Source organism: Erinaceus europaeus, chromosome 17, assembly GCF_950295315.1.
Source record: "Erinaceus europaeus chromosome 17, mEriEur2.1, whole genome shotgun sequence".
In the NCBI taxonomy this organism is placed as follows: Eukaryota; Metazoa; Chordata; class Mammalia; order Eulipotyphla; family Erinaceidae; genus Erinaceus; species Erinaceus europaeus.
Window position 1 is genome coordinate 4,461,850 of NC_080178.1, and position 17,624 is coordinate 4,479,473.

The 17,624-nt window shown below is 59.1% G+C and overlaps 1 protein-coding gene across 1 annotated transcript; it reads left to right on the plus strand.

The window, feature by feature from the left end:
- The first annotated feature begins 132 nt into the window (after positions 1 to 132).
- MAP4K2 (mitogen-activated protein kinase kinase kinase kinase 2) lies at positions 133 to 16,476 on the plus strand. The gene is made up of 32 exons (XM_060176110.1): positions 133 to 306; positions 409 to 466; positions 555 to 645; positions 721 to 785; positions 1,046 to 1,101; positions 1,424 to 1,471; positions 1,544 to 1,586; positions 1,768 to 1,840; positions 1,914 to 2,045; positions 2,115 to 2,177; positions 2,399 to 2,480; positions 2,639 to 2,746; positions 3,122 to 3,200; positions 3,482 to 3,540; positions 3,809 to 3,852; positions 3,946 to 3,984; positions 4,073 to 4,106; positions 4,202 to 4,307; positions 4,384 to 4,472; positions 4,548 to 4,589; positions 4,671 to 4,755; positions 4,859 to 4,938; positions 5,019 to 5,079; positions 5,156 to 5,273; positions 9,885 to 9,943; positions 10,026 to 10,129; positions 10,233 to 10,410; positions 12,223 to 12,291; positions 12,390 to 12,476; positions 12,577 to 12,647; positions 12,746 to 12,801; positions 12,883 to 16,476. The coding sequence occupies exons 1-32, from the start codon at positions 211 to 213 to the stop codon at positions 12,968 to 12,970; spliced, it is 2,463 nt and encodes an 820-aa protein (XP_060032093.1). The 5' UTR covers positions 133 to 210; the 3' UTR covers positions 12,971 to 16,476.
- The last annotated feature ends 1,148 nt before the right edge of the window (positions 16,477 to 17,624 follow it).

A 17,624-nucleotide genomic window follows, 5' to 3' on the forward strand; every position in this document is an offset into this window, starting at 1 on the left:
CTCCGCCCGCCCGGGGCTTCCCCCGCCGCCTGGCCCGGCCCGCGGCCCACGGGCGCCTCCTCCCGGCCGGGCTCGGGGCTTCCCCGGCCTGGCCCCGCCCCGCCCCGGGCCCGGCGCCCGCCCGCCGGTTCCGCCGCCCCGCCCCGCCCCGCGCCGCCCGCGCCGGTTCGGGCTCGGCTCCGGCTCTGCTCGCGCCGCGGGCGCGGGGCCATGGCGCTACTGCGGGACGTGTCGCTGCGGGACCCGCGGGACCGCTTCGAGCTGCTGCAGCGCGTGGGCGCCGGCACCTACGGCGACGTGTACAAGGTGCGCGTGCGGGGCGGGGCGGCGCGGGGCGGCGCGGGGCGGCGCGGGGCGGGGGGCGGGGGGCGCCCCGGGGCCCCTCTCACCGCGCCCCGACGCCCGCAGGCCCGCGACACCGTCACGTCCGAGCTGGCGGCGGTCAAGATCGTCAAGCTGGACCCAGGTGAGCCCCGGGGGGCGGGGGCGACGGGGTGTTGGGGGGCCCGCACACGGGTCCTGCGGGCCCCGGGGCCTGACGCCGAGCTCCCCAGGGGACGACATCAGCTCGCTGCAGCAGGAGATCACCATCCTCCGCGAGTGTCGCCATCCCAACGTGGTGGCCTACATCGGCAGCTACCTCAGGTGAGAGGCCGCGCCCGCCGCCGGGGACCCCCCTCCCCGGGGACCGCGGGCCCACCCGCCTCCCTGTCCTCCCAGGAACGACCGCTTGTGGATCTGCATGGAGTTCTGTGGAGGGGGCTCCCTGCAGGAGATCTACCACGGTGAGCGGCCCCGGCCTGCTCCGCCCCCCGCACCCCGCTCCCCGCACCCCGCACCCCGCCCGGCCCGCAGGGGGCGCCCCGACCCCCTCCCTGCTTCCCTGCTGTGTGACCTTGGCAGAAATGCTGCCCTGCTCTGGGCTCCGGGGTGGCAGGGTAGCCTAGCAGAGCCGGCTCTCTGCGCCCTGGGCGGCCTGGAGGAAGAGGTCAGGAGACCCCCAGCCCTCCTCCTCCATAGTCAACCTCTTCCTCCTCCCTTGCAGCCACCGGGCCCCTGGAGGAGCGGCAGATTGCCTACGTGTGTCGGGAGGCCCTGAAGGTAGCGCCCCAGGCTGCAAGCACTGGAGCTGCAGACTGGGAGCCCCGCCAGCCATGGAGGGGGAGGCACTGGGGGGGGGGGGCAGGGGGGCAGTGGCTCGGGCAGGGAAAGGCAGGGCCAGCCTCAGGGACCTGAGTCCTGGGGGAAGGGCCCCGGGCCCTGTTACCGGAAGGAGCCCATTTCCCTCTTGGCTCAGCCACTTCCTGTTTGGGGAGAGGGGAGGAGGAAGCAGCCTGGGTGGGGGGCCCCATCCTGAGAGGGGGTTCAGGGAAGGGGGGGGGACGACGTGGGCAGCAGCCTCAGGGATACCCTTCATTCACAGGGGCTGCACCACCTGCATTCTCAGGGCAAGATCCACCGGGACATCAAGGTAGGGGCACCCGCGCGGTGGCGGGACGAGGGCCCCGGGGCGCCCATGGGACCTCACCTCTCTGTTTCGCAGGGCGCCAACCTTCTCCTGACCCTCCAGGGAGATGTCAAGCTGGGTCAGTACCCCGGGGACACAGCCAAGCTGAGGGTCCCATGGGTGCCCCAGCTCTGCTGGAACAGGCCAGGACCGGTCGGCTCTGTGGACTTTGGGCCTGGTGGGGGGACCCTCCCAGGAGGGGACCTGGCAGCCGTCCCCCGGTGCCCGAGGCCGGCTGAGAGCCTCTCTGTTCCCCGCAGCTGACTTTGGGGTGTCAGGCGAGCTGACTGCATCGGTGGCCAAGAGGCGTTCTTTCATCGGCACTCCCTACTGGTGAGGCTTGTGCTGGGCTGAGGGGTGGGCCGCAGGGGGCTCCTCTCACCCCACCTGTGCCCCCCCACTCCAGGATGGCCCCGGAGGTGGCTGCCGTGGAGCGCAAGGGTGGCTACAATGAACTGTGTGACGTCTGGGCTCTGGGCATCACCGCCATCGAGCTGGGCGAGCTGCAGCCCCCCCTGTTCCACCTGCACCCCATGAGGTGAGCTGCCTCCCTCAGGTGACCCGGGAGAGTCATGCTGACCCCTGATCCCGGCCCGTCTCCCCGCAGGGCCCTGATGCTCATGTCTAAAAGCAGTTTCCAGCCGCCCAAGCTGAGGGACAAGGCGCGCTGGTGAGGCCCAGGGGTGGGTGTTGGGGGGCGCAGGGCATAGGGGGCCTGGGGTGGGGCCAGGGGGCCGCAGGCAGGGGGGCCCTGCTGTTACGTCACCTGCTCTCTGCAGCCTGTCTCCTTCCTGGGTGGTCCTGGGGGGAGGTGGCAGCTGGCAGGGTGACCCAAAGAGATTTCACCTGAGTCTGGGGGTGGGGGACTTGGGGGGTTCTCATGCCCACTAGGACCCAGAATTTCCACCACTTCCTCAAGCTGGCCCTGACCAAGAACCCCAAAAAGAGGCCGGCGGCCGAGAAGCTTCTACAGGTGGGAGGTGGGGGTGGCTGGCGTGTTGTGTGGGCTGGGGGGCTGTGTGGAATGGGGGTGCTTTGTGGACTTGGGGTCCTAGTATAGGTTTGGGTGGGGGTGAGATGCTGGGGAGCGGGCCGGGAGGCCGGTGACCCGCCTGCCCCTTCACCCTGCAGCACCCCTTCACGAGCCAGCAGCTGCCTCGGGCTCTGCTCACACAGCTGCTAGACAAGGCCAGTGACCCCCACCTGGGCACCCCCTCCCCAGAAGACTGTGAGCTGGAGGTGAGAGGGGCAGCGGGGTGGGTGTCCCCATGGTGACAGGCCAAGGTCCCCTTAACTCAGACATTTCTGCACAGGGGGGCTGAGCCCACCCCTTGGGAATCTTCCTTGGACCCCTCCCTGCACCTCCTTTTCCTTGTAGCCCCCACCCCCGGCCCCCTGCAGCCCCTGCCTCCCTGTACCTCATCCTCTCTGTGTATCCTCCCAAGTCCTTGCACCTTCTCTTCATGTCCCCGGCTGAGCAGCTCTGTGTCTGCCATCTTTGTGACCTCTGCGGGGGGGGGGGGGGGGGGGGGGGGGCGGGGGGGGTTGACCAGCTGTGGCGGGAAGCCGCACAGGGCAGTGTCCGTCCCGTCCCCGTTCTTCTCTCTCTCCCAGACGTATGACGTCTTCCCCGACACCATCCACCCCCACGGGCAACACGGCCCGGCTGAGAGGACCCCCTCGGAGATCCAGTGTGAGTGTGGGCACTGGGGTGCTGTGTGGACTTGAGAGAGACTGTAAGCTGGGGTGCTGTATGGACTGGAGTTGCTGTGTGGACTTGGGGGGCACTGTAAATTAAGGTGTTGTGTGGATCGGGGTCCTGTGTGGACTTGGGGACAGTGAGGGCTTGGGGGAGGGTCGTGTTGTGGGGGCAGGGCTCGTCTGTGTGAATCTGTGTGGCTTTGGCTGGGGGCTGTAAGTGTGAGGGTGACTCCTGAGAAGCACCCCTCGTCCTATGTTCGCCGGGCTCCCCAGTTCACCAGGTGAAATTTGGTGCCCCACGCAGGAAGGAAACGGATCCTTTAAATGAGCTGGTGAGGGCTGGCGAGAACGGGGGCTGGGGGCACAGGTGGGCCTCTCTCACCAGGGGCGGGGGGGGGGGGTTCCTGAGGGGTCCTCTGTGTCTGTCTGTACCTCTGGGCGGCCATCGCATGTGCTCCCCTCACACTCTGCCTCCAGCGGGCACTCTCATTCTCTTGCCCTCTCACCTTCTATCCATCCTGTCTGTCCTGCCCACAACCTCCCAGCTCTCTCACTAGCCCTTGTCTCTCTCCCGGCCTCTGTGACTCGGTTTCCCCATAGTGGGAGGAGGAATGGACTCTGCTGGGGAAGGAGGAGCTGAGTGGGTGAGTAGGGGTTGGGGTCGCTCCCCCCCAGGAAGGGACTGGGGCAGCAGTGACGCTGACCTCTAACCCCTGACCCCTGCCCTCACTGGCCAGGAGCCTGCTGCAGTCGGTCCAGGAGGCGCTGGAGGAAAGGTGAGGGCTGGCTGGAGGGGCGGAGGCGGGAGTTTGGGGGTGCAGGCCCCAGTCCTTCACCTTCCGTTTCCCTCTGACTGCCCCCCAGGAGCTTGACCATTCAGCCGGCCCTGGCCCTCCAGGTAGGGGGCAGGGGACACAGGCGCTGGGCTAGTGGGCAGGTTTGAGAGAGCCGGGGACCTGCTAATGCCCGGCTGGGCCCCCATCCTCCTGCCAGAAACTGGACTCCCCAGAGGACGCCATGGGGACCATCAAGCGGGCCCCGTTCTTGGGGCCGGCCCCCACTGAGCCCCCTGCTGAAGACACACTGTCCAGCCCCCCAGGTGAGTCCCAGCCCCTGGAACCTGGGGCAGGCGCCCCCTAGTGGCTGGCATCCATTCACAGGGTCTCCGCTTGCAGGGACCCCACCTCTACCACCCATGGGCAAGGATAGCCCCCCACTTTTCCCCACTACCTGGGCCACCATGAAGCACCGTGAGGATCTTGAGGTGAAGGGGGTCCTTGAGGGCCAGGGTGGGGCCGAGGGGAAGGGTCCCTTGGCTTTGACACTCTCTTCCTTCCAGAGGTCATCCTGCCACGGGCTCCCCCCGACCCCCAAGGTGCATGTAAGTGTTGGCCCCGCAGCCCCCACCTGCAGCCCTGCCCCTCCGGAGTACTCCCTCACCCACCTTTTCTCTCCCCCCAAGATGGGTGCTTGCTTCTCCAAGGTCTTCAACGGCTGTCCCCTTCGCATCCACGCTGCCGTCACCTGGATTCACCCTGTCACCAGGGGTACGCTGCAGAGGGGGGCGGGGCACCGAGGCTGAGAGTCCCCAGCCGCCCGGCGGGGCAGGACTGACCTCTGACCCTGACCCTGAGCCCCCACCCTCCACAGACCAGTTCCTGCTGGTGGGGGCGGAGGAGGGCATCTATACCCTCAACCTGCACGAGCTGCATGAGGACACTCTGGAGAAGGTGCGGCCTGCTGCGGGGGGGGGGGGGGGGGGGCTGGGGAGCTGGCGCCCTGACTCACCCCCTCCCCTCCTGGCCTCCAGCTGATCTCACACCGCTGCTCCTGGCTGTACTGCGTGAACAACGTGCTGCTCTCGCTCTCAGGTACTGGGGGGCCGGCTGGGGCCACCCACCCACCCCACCGCCTGGGCCGGCCCCCAACCCTCTCTGCCCCCCGCAGGGAAGTCCACACACATCTGGGCCCACGACCTCCCAGGCCTGTTGGAACAGCGGCGGCTACAACAGCAGGTGCCCCTGTCCATCCCCACCAACCGCCTCACACAGCGCATCATCCCCAGGTGGGGGCCTGGGTGGGGGTCCCTGGGGAGGGAGGGTTGCTCCTCCGGCCCAGCTTCTGCTCCCTGATCTTGAGAGCGAGCGGAAAGGAAGAGGCGGTACAACAAACTCCACCACTCAAGTGGCTCCCTTTTTGCTGGGAGCTGAACCCAGGGCCTCACAGACGCGGGGCCTGCGGGGCTGCAGAAAGGTGTTTGGCCGAGGCAGGAGGGTGGGGCAGCTGAGGAAACTGCTGGACGCAGGGCCTTCCTTGGATGCCAGGTCCAGGCTTTGGGTGTGGTCCCCCTGGCGGTGAGCCATGAGCTGCTTGCAAAGATCCCGCTGTAGGTCAGTCCGGTTCTGCTTATTGCAAGTGATTTCACGCGTAGCATCTAGGATGCAGGTGTTTTCACTTGGCGGGCTGCAGCCCAGTCTGGGAGTAGAGGAAGCTTTAGGCTCAGCTGGATCCAGGCTTCCATGGGCCACCCGTAGACTTCATTTACCCCTGACCACCACGCCTGCTCTCCTGTGAGTGGTGGCTGCCCGGGGCTCGCGGCCTGCGAACTAGAACTTCTGTTTCTGAGTAGTTGCACCCAGGGCCTGGGCCTGTTTGTGTGGTCCTAGCGTAGGCCCGTGCCCACCCCCAGCCAGTCAGTGGGGTGAGGCTGTCAGAGACTCAGGAACTAAACCTGCGGCCCTCCCAGCCCCTGTCCTGGACCCGGGCAGATCCCAAGAGACATTAGCTGGTGAGCTGTGGTGACGCCCGGCGTGCACTCTCCCCTCTGAGCCACCTCGCCGGGCGCCGGGCGTGTTGAAAGTCAACCGCTTGTCCCCACTCCCGTGGATGGAGGAGGACGAGGAGTGTCTTGGGCACAGTGTGAGGAAGGATGGAGCTGTCATCAGTTGTGGGTGGGGCAGAGCCATGTCGCTCTGCCTGTGAGGTGGCCCTGGGGCCTCTGTCCTGGGGCCCAGGTGGGAGGGCGCAGAGGCCAGGCCAAGGGCGGCAGCCACCGGGCGGGGAGCCCAGGCCCTTCCTGCCTCGGGCAGTCTCTGTTCTGGCCCCGAGCCTGCAGGAAGCAGGTGTGTCCCTGGCCAGGACTGGCGGCTCTGAACAGATGCTGGGGAAACCACACGCTCTGCTGGGGCTCTGAGCGAGCCATGGCCGAGCAGCCAGCTCAGCGCAGAGCACATGCCCAGCAAGTGTGAGGCTCTGGGTTTGAGCCCTGGCACCTCTTAAAAACAAAAAAGAAGGAGTCCACGGTAGCGCAGCAGGTTAAGCGCAGGTGGCACAAAGCGCAAGGACCGGTGTAAGGATACTTACTGGTTCGAGTCCCCAACTCCCACCTGCAGGGGAGTCGCTTCACAGGCGGTCTGTCTGTCTGTCTCTCCCCCTCTGTCTTCCCTTCCTCTCTCCATTTCTGTCTGTCCTATCCAACAATGACGACATCAACAAAAACAATAGTAATAATAACTACAACAATAAAACAAGGGCAACAAAAGGGAATAAATAAATAAATATTTTTTTTAAAAAAAGACAGAAATAGCACCCGGGGCAGTAGCTGAGCGTACAGAGTGCCCGACTTGCAGGCATGAGGCCCCGAGTTTGAGCCCCTGCACCCTGTATGCCAAGCTGAGGCTCTGCTTCCTTCTCTCCCTCCTCCCCTCCCTCCATCCCTCCATGTCTCTCTCTCTCTCTCATATTAATAAATGCATAAGCCTACATGCTTTTACTGCTTGTCACTGCCTTTTCATTCACACAGATGGCACAGTCTCAGAGCTTCCCCCAGGGCTTCAGGGCTCCATGCCCATGTCCATGGCAGGGCAGGTGCCTACCTTCTGAGGTTTCCCTCCAGCCTCATATATGCTAGAAATAAATAGAACAGGATAAAATGGTGGAGCAGTGCTCTGCTCTGATCTCTCGTATCTGTGGAAGGACATAGGATTTGCATGTCTGAAGCTCTGAGTTCCGTTCCGGGCGTCGTGTGTGACACCAGTGATCTGGCCTCTTTACGAAAATGAATTTTTAGATCTGAGGTGACAGCTTAATGGTTATGCAAGTGATTTTCATGCCGGAGGTCCCAAGGTCCTGGGTTCAATCCCCGCTACCAGCATAAGCCAGAGAGAGTTGAGCAGGGCTCTGGTGTGTGTGTGTGTGTGTGTCTCATAAAAATAAGTGAATAAAATGTTAAAATTTAATTTAAAGTTTATTTTTGCTGGTACCTGAGCTTTGTTCCTCATTCTCCCCAGCAGACTCAGCATCCCCCCTTTTTTCTTATTTTTCAACTTTTCTAGTTTCAGGTAAGAAACGGGAGAGTGAAACAGAACATTTCTGCCCAGTTCATGGACTTGTACGTGCTGCTGCCATGTGGAGCTGGGGATTGAGCCCACTCCTCAGGCGGGGGTAGAAGACAGCATGATGGGGGAGTCGGGCGGTGGCGCAGCGGGTTAAGCAGCACGTGGCGCAAAGCGCAAGGACCTGAGTAAGGATCCTGGTTCGAGCCCCCGGCTCCCCACCTGCAGGGGCGTCGCTTCACAGGCGGTGAAGCAGGTCTGCAGGTGTCTGTCTTTCTCTCCCCCTCTCTGTCTTCCCCTCCTCTCTCCATTTCTCTCTGTCCTAAAAAGAAAAAAGAAAAATAGAGCCCTGGCCCTGGTACATAGTCTTCCAAATTAATTAGTTTTAATATTCTTGTCACTGGTGATTTGATACTGGCTTACAGCATCTTAAGCCTTCTGGGTATAGCTCCATACTGTACCCAGTACCCAGCACAGAGTTCTCCCAAAGCCTGAGCCACAGTTTGGTTGTTCTTTGCCAAGCTCAGATGCCTTCACTGTCTGTGTTCCACATCGGAGAGGAACTGCTGCTACTTCTCTTTCACTTTTTTTTAAATGTCTTATCTTATTTTAATGAGAGAGACCAGAGTGCTGCTCAGCTCTGGCTTATGGTGGTGCTGGGGGTTGAACCTGGGATTTTGGAGCCCTCAGCATGAGAGTCTCTCTGCAGAACCATTATGCTGTCTCCCCTGCTCACCTGTAACTTATTTTTTAATGTATTTTATTCTTTTTTTTATTATTTATTTTCCCTTTCGTTGCCCTTGTTGTTTAACATTGTTGTGGTTATTGATGTCGTTATTGTTGGATATGACAGAGAAGTGGCGAGAGGAGGGGAAGACAGAGGGGGAGAGAGACAGACACCTGCAGACCTGCTTCACCGCCTGTGAAGCGACGCCCCTGCAGGTGGGGAGCCGGGGGCTCCAACCGGGATCCTTACGCCGGTCCTTGTGCTTTGCGCCATGTGCGCTACCGCCCGACTCCCACCTGTAACTTTTTTATCCAGTTGTCGGTCGATGGCCATTTAGGCTGCTTCCACTCCCTGCCTATTGTGACCCGCGCAGCTATGAACACAGGTGCATGTGGCCCTTCGAATCCATATGTCTAGGAGTGGCCTTGCTGGGCCATGCGGTCTCTCCCTCGGTCTGTGTCTGAGGACTCTCTCTTCCTTTTTCCATGCTGGCTGCGCCAGTCTGCATCCCCACAGCAGTGGGGCAGACTTCTTTTTCCTCCACAGCCTCACCCACACTTGTGACTTCCTGTTGTTGATGAAGGCCATCCTCACAGGTGTGAGATGGAATCTCAGAGTGTTTTTGATTTGCATTTCTCTAATGAGAAGTGAAATGGAACATTTCTTCTTATGTCTGTGGGCGCTCTGTATAGCTTGATTTGGGGGGGGGATGTGTGTCAGGTGGCGGTGATGGGGTGTTGAACCTGGGACTTTAGAGCTTCAGGCATGAAAGTCTTCTCGCACGACCATTACACTAACTCCACCGGCTCTTTTTCTTTCTTTCTTACTTTCTTTTTTTTTTTTTTTTTTAAAGATTTTATTTATTAATGAGAAAGATAGGAGGAGAGACAGAAAGAACCAGGCATTTTTCCGGTACATGTGCTGCCGGGAACTGAACTCAGGACCTAACTCTTGAGAGTCTGATGGCCCTATCCACTGCTCCACCTCCCAGACCACTTTTTTAATATTTATTTTTACCAGAGCGCTGCACAGCTCTGGGGATTGCACTTGGGACCTCAGAGCCTCAGGCGAGAAAGCTTTTTACAGAACCATTATGCTGGTCTCCCTGCCATTTAAGTTGACTTTTTAATCTGTTTATCTAAACAGAAAAGAAAGAAGGTAGGAGGAGTCGGGTTAAGCGCCTGTGGCGCAAAGTGTAGGAGCAGCCTAAGAATCCGGGTTCGAGCCCCCGGCTCCCCACCTGTGCAGGGAAGTTGCTTCACAGGCGGTGAAGCAGGTCTGCAGGTGTCTATCTTTCTGCCCCCTCTTTGCCTTCCCCTCCTCTCCATTTCTCTCTGACCTGTCCAACAGCGACGACATCAATAACAACAATAATAGCCACAACAACAACAAAACAAGGGCAACAAAAGGGAAAATAAATAAGTATTAAAAAAAAAAAAAAAAAAGGAAGAAGAAAGAGACCCAGAAACTGAAATCGCACATGCTGGAGGTCCCAGCGCCTTTCAGACAACAGGGTTTCCAGGGGCCCCTCCCCAGTGAGTCTGGGCAGGCAACAGTGCCTGGCTGTTGGGGTCCCCGAGGGCCCCTGTGACCAGGCCCTGCTTGTCCCCCATAGACGCTTTGCCCTGTCCACCAAGATCCCCGACACCAAAGGCTGCCTGCAGTGTCGCGTGGGTAAGAGCCGGGCTGGCAGGGGGCGGGCTGGGGGGTGCTGAAGGCGCAGGCCTAGCCGGGGCCCCTAACCCCTCTCTCGCAGTGCGGAACCCCTACACCGGTAGCACCTTCCTGCTGGCCGCCCTGCCCGCCAGCCTGCTCCTGCTGCAGTGGTACGAGCCTCTACAGAAGTTCCTGCTGCTGAAGGTGCAGGGCCGGGACCCTGCGCAGGGTGCGGGACCTGGTGCGGGGCCAGGTGCGGGGCTCCGGGGGCTGGCAGCTGAGCCCTGAGCCCGCCTGCTGCCCCCAGAATTTCTCCAGCCCCCTGCCCAGCCCCGTGGGGCTGCTGGAGCCGCTGGTCCTGGACGGGAAGGAGCTCCCACAGGTGTGCGTGGGCGCCGAGGGGCCCGAGGGGCCCGGCTGCCGTGTCCTCTTCCACGTGCTGCCCCTGGAGGTCGGCCTCACGCCGGACGTGCTCACGGTGCCCGGTGAGCGAGGCACCTGTGTGTGTGCACGTGTATACACACCTGTCCAAGGGGTGCGTGCGTGGTGACGCTTGCGTGGACCTGTGTGCCTGTGTTCTGAATGCGCCTGTGTGTATATCTTATTTTGCTTGCTTTGGCTTTTTAAATTTTTATTTTATTTAAGTATTTTATTTGTTTTATTTTTTTATATTTATTTTATTTATTTTCCTCTTTGTTGCCCTTGTTGTTTTATTGTTGTGGTTATTGATATCATTGTTGTTGGATAGGACAGAGAGAAGTGGTGAGAGGAGGGAAGACAGAGAGGGGGAAAGAAAGACAGACACCTCAGACCTGCTTCACCGCTTGTGAAGCGACTCCTCCTGAGGTGGGGAGCCGGGGCTGGAACTGGGATCCTTCGCTTTAGTCCTTGAGCTTTGCGCCACGTGCACTTAACCCGCTGTGCCACCGCCTGACTCCCTTATTTGTTTTATTTTTGAGAGAGATGTAGAGAGAGAAAGACACAGAGAGAAATACCAGAGCACTGCAGAGCTCTGGCTTATGGTGGTGCAGGGGATTGAACCTGGGACTTTGGAGCCTCAGGCTTGAGAGTCTCTTTGCATAACCATTATGCTATCTACCCCCGCACTCTTTTTTATTTTTTTTATATATTTATTTTCCCTTTTGTTGCCCTTGTTTTTCATTGTTGTTGTAGTTATTACTGTTATTGTACAGGACAGAGAGAAATGGAGAGAGGAGGGGAAGACAGAGGGGGAGAGAAAGACAGACACCTGCAGACCTGCTTCACCGCCTGTGAAGCGACTCCCCTGCAGGTGGGGAGCCGGGGGCTCGAACCGGGATCCTTAGGCCAGTCCTTGCGCTTTGCGCCACATGCGCTTAACCCACTGCGCTACCGTTGGACTCCCGTTTTTTACCTTTTTTTACCAGAGCACTGCTCAGCTCTCATTTCTGGTGGTGTGGGGCATTTAGCCTGGGACTTGGGAGTCTCAGGCATGAGAGTCTGTTTTCCTCAGTGTTCTGTTACCTACCCTCGCCCTCTGTGTGTGACGTCTTCATAGTCTGTGCCGTGTCCTTGCCCATGCCGGTGTATATCGTGTGTGTGTGTTCGTATGTGAATCTGCACATGTATGCGCCCAGCCGGGTGTGTCTGTGTTGTGTGTTTATGTGCACACCAGGACACGGGCATGGTATTTGTAGTGTTTCTGTGTGTGTTGTGTCAGGCTGTGTGTGTGTGTGTGTGCGTGCGAACACATGTCCCTGTATTACTAGCTTCTGGAGGTCTCTGTGTGTAAACATGTCCACCTTATGTGTGTGTGTTGTACATGTGTCAGATGGCTTATGTCTGTACAGATGTATCTGTACTGTGTACATGTGTGCACAAGTGTGTATATGGGTTGTGTGGGCAGGTGCGTGTGTCTGTGTGTGTACACGTATCGGTTGTTCTCACAGAGACATTGGGGGCCCAGAGCTCCCTGGCTTCTTCCAGCTGAGTTTCCAGAACAGATTTCAAGGGACCAGGGGGTGGGGCGGCCAGAAGAGAGGGTCCCAGGGACGGGGTGGATAAGATCTCTCTGGAAGTTCATTCTCATCACGCTGTCCTGAGGGGCAGCATGGGGCTGGGTGACAGTCAGGACATGGCTCAGGGCTCCAGGGCACATAGCCATACCGCCTAGTGCCCGAGCTCTGCCCCCTGACTCCGGGGGCTTCTCAGCCTCTTCTGCAGGGGCCCCAGGAGGCCCAGTGAAGCTGACCCTGTATGTGGCGGGCTGGCTATGGATGGGTGTCCCCACACTCAGCCAGGCCTGTCTCCCTCCACAGAAGGCCTCCCAGGCACGGCCCAGCAGGTGATCCAAGTGGACAGGGACACCGTTCTTGTGTGCTTTGACCGTAAGTGCTCCTGGGGCCAGGGCTGGGGGTGCAGCAGAGGCTGGGGGTGTAGGGCTCCCCAAAGGGAACCGCCAGCCCTGAACCCCCACCCCGTGCAGGCTGTGTAAGGATTGTCAACCTGCTGGGCGAGCCCACAGCCACTCTGGCACCAGAGCTGACCTTCGACTTCCCCATCGAGACTGTGGGTGAGCAGGCTGGAAAAGGGTGGAGGCTGGAGGTACCAGCCGGGGTTGGGGTTTCTGGGGAGCCATTGCACCCAGAGCTGAGGGCAGCCCCCCTTCCCAGTGTGTCTGCAGGACAGCTTGCTGGCCTTCTGGAGCCATGGTATGCAGGGGCGCAGCCTGGACACCAACGAGGTGAGGAGGCGCGGGACCCCACCACTACCCCCCCCCCCCCCCGGACAGGACGGACCTGCCGGGTGACCTCACACCCTGTCACACCCTGTTCTGTCCAGGTGACCCAGGAGATCACAGATGAAACCAGGATCTTCCGGGTGCTGGGGGCCCACAGGTAGGGGGGCAGCTGGGGCTCTCCGCGGGGCTCCTTGAGGTGGGGTGCAAAGAGTCAGCTCTGCCTACCACACCCCCGCAGGGACATCATCCTCGAGAGCATTCCCACCGACAACCCCGGCGCCCACAGCAACCTCTACATCCTCACGGGCCACCAGAACAGCCACTGAGCCCGGGGCCTCCCCCCGGCCTGGGCCGGCTCCCTTTCAGGCTCATATGAGAGGAGCCAGGGCCCCCTGCGCTGCTGAGGCCAAGGGCAGACTTACTCCTGAGAAGAGTTGGGTGTGGGGGTGGTGGAGGCTCACCCTCACCTCTGCAATAACTGGACCAGAGGAAGCTGCTGTCGCCCATCTCCCACCGGGGGTCCCCCAGACTGTCCATTCCAGTTTGTTGTGCACTTCCTTCCCACACCTGGCCTGGGAACGTGGTATTTAAGAGAGTTATATTGCTATTAAAACGGGTTCGATTTTACTCCACTGGCCCCTCTGGGGTGGGGGAGCAGCCTCGGCCACTTCCCTCCCTCCTGCTGGCATTTCTGGGCACAGGGCAGGGGGCCACTTCAAGGGTGCTCCCTGCTCAGGCCCACCCAGCCCTCAGCTTGACGCATGAAGCTTGGCACCTCGAGAGTCATGCCGGTGGGAGGGGACAGTCACCCAGGGACCTCCTGCCCCAGGTAGGAATCGACAAGAGGCTCCGCCGGCCTTGGGGAGACTGCCCCTCCCATGTCTGGCACACTATGGGACATGCTGGGAGGACGGGGGGACAACTGACCCTCCCATGTGTGCCTGCGTTCCCAGAGACCTCTCACTGCCAGAGAGGGACCTGTCCTGCTGAAGCCTGCATTTCGGGGTCTGCATCCCTGGACCGGAATGCCCCAGGAAGCAGTGAGGCTGCTCCAGATCAGAACCCATGGACCTGTGAGGCTGGGGAAGCAGGAAGGTGGCCTGCAGGGAGGAGGGGGCATGTTGGGAGTCAGAAGTGACGACCGAGGGGGGCAGGGAGGTCCATCGCCTCACCCGTGTCCCAGGCAGGCGTGTGAGTCAGACTTTCACACGTGGCAAGCCGGGGATAAATATTTAATAATTGAACTCCAGGGCGAGTGGGAGGGTGTGGGCAGCTAGCGGCACTGCGAGAAACCTACAGTGGTCCCAGAGCTCCAGAGCTGGCAGCTTGCGCCTTCCACACATCCCTGCCAAGAATGGGATCAGAACCCGCCCCTGGGCACAGACTTGCCTGCCTACCACCCCCACCTGCAGGTCCAGTGGAGCCTGGCCAGAGGGCATTCTGTGGGCCAGGTGGGGTGGCAAGGAAGGGGGTGGTGGGGGGAGAGGAAGTGAGCCCCTTCTGCAGAGACCCCCCCCCCACACACACACACACACCCCTTCCCACCATAGAGCAGTAAGCTGCAGACAGCACCCTCTTGTGGCCGGTAAATGCAGTCCTTGACAGCCAGCCACTGAGCCTGGAAAGGGGGTGCTGAGGGTGCCAGGGTGTCACTATGCCAAAGTAAGGGGCCTGGGAATAGCCAGGGCCGCTGGGTAAATTATTTGCCACCAGCAAACGCTGACCATAAGCCAAAGCAAGACCAGGAAGTGGGGATGGAAGCTGGAAGAGTGAAATTGATCATTTAATTTCTGTATTTTTAAACAGGCAGTCATTGCCTACCTATGCAGGGTTTTTTATATAGATACATAGGGAGAGTGGATGCAGTGAGAAGTCTCCCACCCAATGCCGAGCAATGCGGGCGACCTTCTGGAGTATTCCTGCATATCCCGCTAGCTCCCCCCCACACACACACACACACGCACGTGAGCGTGCACACACAGACATTACACATGCTGACATACTCCACGCACCATTCTGACTTTCACCTTGTAAGTTATTTGCTTCTGGTGTTAATCGCTGCATAATTCTGCTCCCGGCCAACTGTCTTTGTTAATTTTTACTTTATTATTTCTTTACTTATCTCAGCTCTGGCTTATGGTGGTGCTAGGGACCTTTGTTGCTTCGGTCATGAAATAACCACTGTGCTTTCTCCCCACCCCTCTGTTTTATTCTTTTTTTTTTTTTTTAAGAAGAGAGGAGGAATAGAGACGCTACATCTCTCCTCTGCTCGTGGAGAGTCCCCAGGCAGATGCTCATATGTGTGCTGGCCGGGGGCTCAAACCAGGGTCCTCGGGGCTGGTAAAGTGTGCACTCTACCGGGTGAACCAGCTCCCAACCTCTGTGATTTGGGTTTTTTTGTTTGTTTGTTTGTTTGTTTTTGCCTCCAGGGTAATCACTGGGGCTCAGTGCCTGCACTATGAATCCACTGCTCCTGGCAGCCATGTTTTCCATTTTATTGACTAGGACAGAGAGAAATTGAGAGTGGGAGGGGGAGAGAGGCACCTGCAGACCTGCTCCACTGCTCATGAAGCATCCGCCCTGTGGGTGGGGAGCCGGGGGCTCGAACCAAGATCCTTGAGTTGGTCTTTGCGCTTTATATCATTTGAGCTTAATCCACTGCACTACTACCAACCCCCCTTTTTCCCCCTCTTTTTTATTATCTTTATTTATCGGATAGAGACAGTCAGAAATCGAAAGGGGAGAAAGATACAGAGGGACAGAGACAGAGACACCTGCAGAACTGCTTTCATGAAGCTCCCTCTGCAGGTAGGGGCGAGGGGCTTGAACCTGGGTCCTTGTGCATTGTAACGTGCACTTAACCAGGTGCGCCACCACCTGGCCTCCCAGATCACCTCTCTAAGCTGATCTTCTGGGCACCCTGGGATCTTCGGGGGACAGTCAGGAGGTGTTTCTGCTGGGTGTTGGTGTGTGGAGGGGGGGACAGGCCAGTCACCCCGACTGTCACTGCCTGGCGTGCAATAGGCCCTTGGCAGTGAAAGGGTGGGTGTGACGTGGCAGGTCCCAGGGCTGTCCCAGCATACCTTGCTATTTTTCTGGGTATATACCCTGCAAGTCTGCCTGCGGGGCTTGGGGACGGGGGCCAGGAGTACTGTCACATAAGGGCCAGATTTATACTGGAGCGAGACCAAGCGTGCTGTAAAGGTGTTGGCACCTTGGTTCTGGGATCTTGCACAGACCCTCCCCCAGGAGGGTCAGGCCGGGTCTGGGCTAGACGGGACGTCAGGACACGGAGTGTGAATTTACTGAGAGCACTGCAATGGCTTGAGACGCAGCCACCACGAGCTACGGTCTCTCCTGGGCGATGACCAGCAGAGGCCAGAAGGCCAGGGCTCCGTCGGGGGCTCTGGGCAGCCCCCTCCCTGCACTTGCTCACGATCTTCCGCTGCCCCTTTTCCAGAACAATTAGCTGATGATACGCAGAAGGCGTCATGTGCGTCTCTGACGTTCACACAGGCTTGTCCCCCAAGAAGCCAACTGAGTCTTGTCCCCAGCACCCCAAAAGTCTGTCCTCCCAGCACGGACAGGGATCTGCCCGCTGTCGCTGCAGATGACTTTGGACTTGTCAGAACTCTCAGAATGGCCACCGCTGTCCTGCCCAGAGTTCGTCCTCTTGGCGTGACTCCTCACCTGCAGCTTGGGCACATCGCGGCCTGGGCCCCTGGTGTCCCTATGACCGAGAGTTCCATCCTGTACACTGCGACCTGTCCAGCCGGGTGTCTGGGCCATCTCTGTCTGTGCACAATGACAAATAAAGCCAATGTGGAGACTGGAGACGTGTGGCTGTCCACTGTGTTCTGGTTAAAGGCCACGGAGTGGGCTGGTGGCCAGTGTGGCCCCACTGTGCAGCACTGCTGCCTCTCCTGTCTCTTGCCATCTCACTTTTTAAAAATACATATTCAGAAAGTCAGAGAGATACAGAAAGATACACTGAGACCAAGCTCTGGCTGGTGGTGGTGCCTGGGACGGATCTGGGGACAGCCGGGTCTCAGGCACGGAAGTGTTTTGCTGATCACCGTTAAGCTGTCTCCTCAACCCTGTGTCTCACTTTTGATCAAAGAAATTTTCTCAAGGGCCAGGCGGTGGTGCACCTGGTTAAGCACTCACATTACAGTGTGCAAGGACCCAGGTTCAAGCCCCTGGTCCCCCACCTGCAGGGGAAAAGCTTCACAAGTGGTGGAGCAGGGCTCTAGCTGTGTCTCTGTCTCTCTCCTCTTCCCCGCTCAATTTCTTCTCTAATAATAAAATAAAATTTAAGGGAGTCGGGCGGTAGTGCAGCGGGTTAAGCACATGTGGCGCAAAGTGCAAAGACCAGCAGAAGGATCCCGGTTTGAGCCCCTGGCTCCCCACCTGCAGAGAAGTGTCTTCACAAGCGGTGAAGCAGGTCTGCAGGTGTCTTTCTTTCTCTCCCTCTCTGTCTTCCCCTCCTCTCTCCATTTCTCTCTGTCCTATCCAACAACGAATGACAGCAACAATAACAATAATAATCACAACAAAGACAACGAATGGGGGAAAATGGCCTCCAGGAGCAGAGGATTCATGGTGCAGGCACTGAGCCCCAGCAAGAACTCTGGAGGCAAAAAAAAACAAAACCTTTTTCTTGGTGCCCTGGAAAGTGGCACCGCAGGCAGAGAGCTGAATCTGCAGGTGTGAAGACCGCAGTTCAACCCCTTAGCATCACCTGTGCAGGGTAATGCTCTGACCTCTCTCTCCCTCGTCCTCAGATTCTCTATCTCATTAACTTAATAAAATAAATACTGAAGAAATAGTCATGGGGCAAGGTGGTGGCATACCTGATTGAGTGCGTACCATGAGTAAGGGCCTGGGATGAAGCCTTCAGTCTCCACAAGGGGGAAACAGAGCTGCAGGTGTCTGTCTCTCCCTACCCGCCTTTCCCTCTCAATCTATACACACTTAAAA

Excerpts from the sequence above, each read along its gene's own strand:
- MAP4K2 (XM_060176110.1), top strand. The coding sequence starts at position 211 with ATGGCGCTACTGCGGGACGTGTCGCTGCGGGACCCGCGGGACCGCTTC. Across the intron at positions 3,853-3,945 it reads GGGAAGGAGGAGCTGAGTGG|GAGCCTGCTGCAGTCGGTCC; the intron begins GTGAGTAGGGGT and ends CTCACTGGCCAG. Across the intron at positions 4,756-4,858 it reads GATTCACCCTGTCACCAGGG|ACCAGTTCCTGCTGGTGGGG; the intron begins GTACGCTGCAGA and ends CACCCTCCACAG.